Raw genomic sequence first — 4,239 nt, 5'->3', positions numbered from 1 at the left:
TTTACACAATATTTTAAATTAATTTGTCCTACAACTTAATTCCTTAAAACATTTTTTATTTTGTTATAAAATAACACTTCCAGGATACGGACTTGCTGTGGTAGGAGTACGTGTCAGGCTGGAACAAAATCTCCGGCCCTTTCTCCTCCCCAGAGGTCAATATTTTAAATTAATTTGTCCCACAACTTAATTCCTTAAAACATTTTTTAATTTTATTATAAAATAACACTTCTAGGATATGGACTTGCTATGGTAGGCGTATGTATCAGACTGGAACAAAATCTCTGGCCCTTCTCTCCTTCCCGGAGGTCAAGAATAGGAGGTCAGTGAGAAGGTCAGTGAATGTTCCAGTCCTCTAAAAATATATGGCTGATTCCTCTAGCAACCAGTCCCCCCCCCCATTCTGAAGCTATCTAGAGGCCCCACCAAGATTCACCTCATTAGCATAAACTCAGGTATGGTTGAAAGGAGCTTGTTATGAACAACAAAATATTCCTTTCACTCCTTCACTCAGGAAACTGCAAGGTTTTTCAAAAGAACTATGCTATGTATCAGGCTGTTCAAAAATGCCTGCATTTAAGGCTCAGCATTTAAAAATGAATCTTTATATGTAACAAAAATTAAACAATATATTTTCTGTATTAAAACTAAAACATTTTGGATAATCATAGTAAAGAATATGCTCTAAGAATGGGGATAAAAGCTGTTGGGCGCCCGTTGGTACCACCATTTCATAGAAGATCATAGTTGTGAACAAGCAGAAGGATGATGCAATCTCTGACATAATTAAAACCGGGTAAACCACAATAAGTGTGTTCCAGCAGTTTGTCAAGTTACGTGTCCAGGTCTATTACAGCTACTGAGCAAATGGGTTGGCATGAATAGTTATGTCCTTAATGTGTACATCATTAAGAGGTCGATACGTCTTCTCATTTACTGGCAACTTCTCCAACTCATCTAGAGTTTCCAGACCATCTATTACCCTGAAAGAGAAATAATGTAACATATGAATTCCTTACATTGAAAAATAATATCCATACCTATGAAAATTATAGTTGTCTTAAAAAAATAAGTCCTAGAGATCTCTGAATTCTCTAGCTGAATGTACAACAAAATATTGACTTGATTTACCATCATAAATATGGATCAAAATTCAGAAATAAAATTTATTTTTATGCTCTTAGTCAACAATACAAAGGGTAGGAATTTTCCACCAAAATTCCACTAAAATTATATTCTACCCCATTCATACAGTGACACAGAACAGCTACAAATGGGACTAATATAACCAGTTAAAGGGAAAAAAAACTGTTTTTCTACACTTGCACACTTCCAACACCAAATGTGTAGGTTTTCCTAATTCTCCAATTCTCTGGGTGTCCGACAACTTATCTTTTCAAAATTTTATTATTATTATTATTATTTTTTTTTTTTTTGAGACGGAGTTTCACTCATGTTACCCAGGCTGGAGTGCAATGGCTCGATCTCGGCTCACCGCAACCTCCGCCTCCTGGGTTCAGGCAATTCTCCTGCCTCAGCCTCCTGAGTAGCTGGGATTACAGGCACGCACCATCATGCCCAGCTAATTTTTTGTATTTTTAGTAGAGACGGGGTTTCACCATGTTGACCAGGATGGTCTCAATCTCTTGACGTCGTGATCCACCCGCCTCGGCCTCCCAAAGTGCTGGGATTACAGGCTTGAGCCACCGCGCCCGGCTTATTATTTTTTTTAAGACAGGGTCTCACTGGGACTACAAGTGCATGCCACCACACCTGGCCGATAATTTAATTCTGAAACTAACTACAAGGAGTTAACAGAGACCAGTTTGTCCCACAGGACTGCCCCTACTACTTTGGATGCCAGTTGGAAGTCCTAGTCATGATTCCGTACTATCTGAACAACCAGATATAATCTGGGATTTTTCATGCCCCCTAGTTCTGTTCAATAATTTTCTAAAGTGGCTCACAGAACTTAGGAAAGCATTTTATTATTATGGGCTATTATAAAGGTTACAACTCAGGAACAACCAAATGGAAAAGATGCATAGGGCAAAGTCTGAGAGAAGGGCATAGCACTTCCATGCTCTCTTGGGGTGTGTTACCCTCTCAGTATCTATATGTGTTCGTTCACCCACCTGGAAGCTCTCATAAAAACCCTTCAGGGTTTTTATGGAGAGCACATTAGGTAGGCATGATTAATTAAATCACTGGCCACTAGTGACTGGAACAAAATCTCCAGCCCTTTTCTCCTTCCCAGAGGTCAAGAATAGGAGGTCAGTGAATATTCCAGTCCTCTAAAAATACATGGCTGATTCCTCTAGCAACCAGTCTCGCCTCCCATTCTGAAGCTATCTAGAGGCCCCACCAAGAGTCACCTCATTAGCATAAACTCAGGTATGGTTGAATGGAGCTTGCTATGAACAACAAAATATTCCTTTCACTCCTGTCACTCAGGAAATTGCAAGGTTTTTCAAAAGAACTATGCTAGCCGGGCGCAGTGGCTCATGCCTGTAATCCCAACACTTTGGGAGGTCGAGTCGAGGTGGGTGGATCACGAGCTCAAGAGATCAAGACCATCCTGGCCAACATGGTGAAACCTCGTCTCTGCTAAAAGTACTAAAAGTACAAAAAGCCGGGCGTGGTGGTGAGTGCCTGTTGTCCCAGCTACTCGGGAGGCTGAGGCAGGAGAATTGCTTCAAAGGGGAAAACAGAAGTTGCAGTGAGTTGGGATCGCACCACTGCACTCCAGCCTGGCGACAGAGCAAGACTCTGGCAAAAAAAAAAAAAAAAAAAAAGAACTATGCTAGACACTGGGTGATAGGATTTAGGATTGCTGGAGTTTTCTTGATTTTGCTCCTCTAAATATTCCAATTACTTTATGACTTATATACATAACAATATAGTATTATTAATGTATAACAAAATAATGTTTTAGAAAAAAAAAAGAACTATGCTAGAAACCAAGGATGAAGTCCAAATATGTATTTCTTATTACAACACACTAGTCATAAGGATTTCTTTGCTATAGGAAATACCTGGAGAAAGTAGTAGATGACACTGACAGCGCGGTAGCTCATGAGGTCAGGAGATCAAGATCATCCTGGCCAACATGGTGAAACCCCGTCTCTATTAAAATACAAAAAACTAGCTGGGGGTGGTGGCACACACCTGTAGTCCCAGCTACTGAGGAGGCTAAGACAAGGGAATTGCTTGAATCCAGGAGGTGGAGGTTGCAGTGAGCCGAGACTGTATCACTGCACTCTAGCCTGATGACAGAGCAAGACTCCATGTCAAAACAAAACAAACAAACAAAAAAGTATGTAGATTACACGATTAGCAATATTGCCCTACAATGAGAGTCCTGAAGTAGGTGACCACTATACTTTCTACTTAATTGTTTAATTATGGTATTTCTTTCTTTCTTTTTTTTGAGATGGAGTCTCACTCCCATTGCCCAGGCTGCAGTAGAGTGGCACGATCTCAACTCACTGCAGCCTCTGCCTCCAGGTTCAAGAAATTCTGCTTCAGCCTCCCAAGCAGCTGGGACTACGAGCATATGCCATCATGCCCAGCTAATTTTTATATTTTTAGTAGAGAAGGGATTTCACCATGTTGGCCAGGCTGGTCTCGAACTCCTGACCTCAAAGCATCTGCCCACCTCAGCTCCCAAAGTGCTGGCATTATTAGCCATGAGCCATCACGCGTGGCCTAATTTTAGTGTTTCTATTTTTTGTTTTTGGATAACAAGAAGTAATAAAATAAGAAAAGAGAAGACTGACAGTTAACTCAGCCTTCAGCAAGCCCACTTCATGTTACCACCAAGAAAAAATATATTGAGAGCTATTCTTTGAATACAAGCTTTGGAAATTTCAGTCTAAAACATTTGCTAAGAGTGGCTTTCTAGATTATACCTCCAAGTATAATTCAAATCAATTCCCAAGATTTATATAGGTTGAACAGCCCTTATTGGGACGAGAAGTATTTTGGATTTTGAATATTTTCACATTTGGAAATACCTACATAAACCTAATTATATATCTTAGGGATAGGACCCAAATTTATACACAAAATTCACTTATATTTCATATATATCTTATACACATAGGCTGAAGGTAATTTTATACAATATTTTTTTTTTTGAGATGGAGTTTCGCTCTTGTTACCCAGGCTGGAGTGCAATGGCGCGATCTCGGTTTACCGCAACCTCTGCCTCCTGGGTTCAGGCAATTCTCCTGCCTC

The 4,239-nt window shown here is 40.0% G+C and overlaps 1 protein-coding gene across 6 annotated transcripts in view; it reads right to left on the bottom strand.

Annotated features, from left to right (window-relative positions):
- Positions 1–551: 551 nt before the first annotated feature.
- Positions 552–4,239, bottom strand: part of PPIL3 (peptidylprolyl isomerase like 3) — a 21,684-nt gene continuing 17,996 nt past the window's right edge. For 5 of the 6 annotated variants that reach the window (XM_032278714.1, XM_032278712.1, XM_032278717.1 and 2 more), the window contains exon 7: positions 552–983. In XM_032278714.1, coding sequence (XP_032134605.1) covers positions 857–983 — 127 coding nt within the window. In that variant the 3' untranslated portion in view covers positions 552–856. The remainder of the gene's footprint in view (positions 984–4,239) is intronic. The other variant, XM_032278713.1, reaches the window with a different exon arrangement.

This window comes from Sapajus apella, unplaced genomic scaffold, assembly GCF_009761245.1.
Source record: "Sapajus apella isolate SASKATOON/1434 unplaced genomic scaffold, GSC_monkey_1.0 scaffold10, whole genome shotgun sequence".
Classification (NCBI taxonomy): Eukaryota; Metazoa; Chordata; class Mammalia; order Primates; family Cebidae; genus Sapajus; species Sapajus apella.
This window is presented reverse-complemented; position numbering and strand designations above follow the sequence as displayed.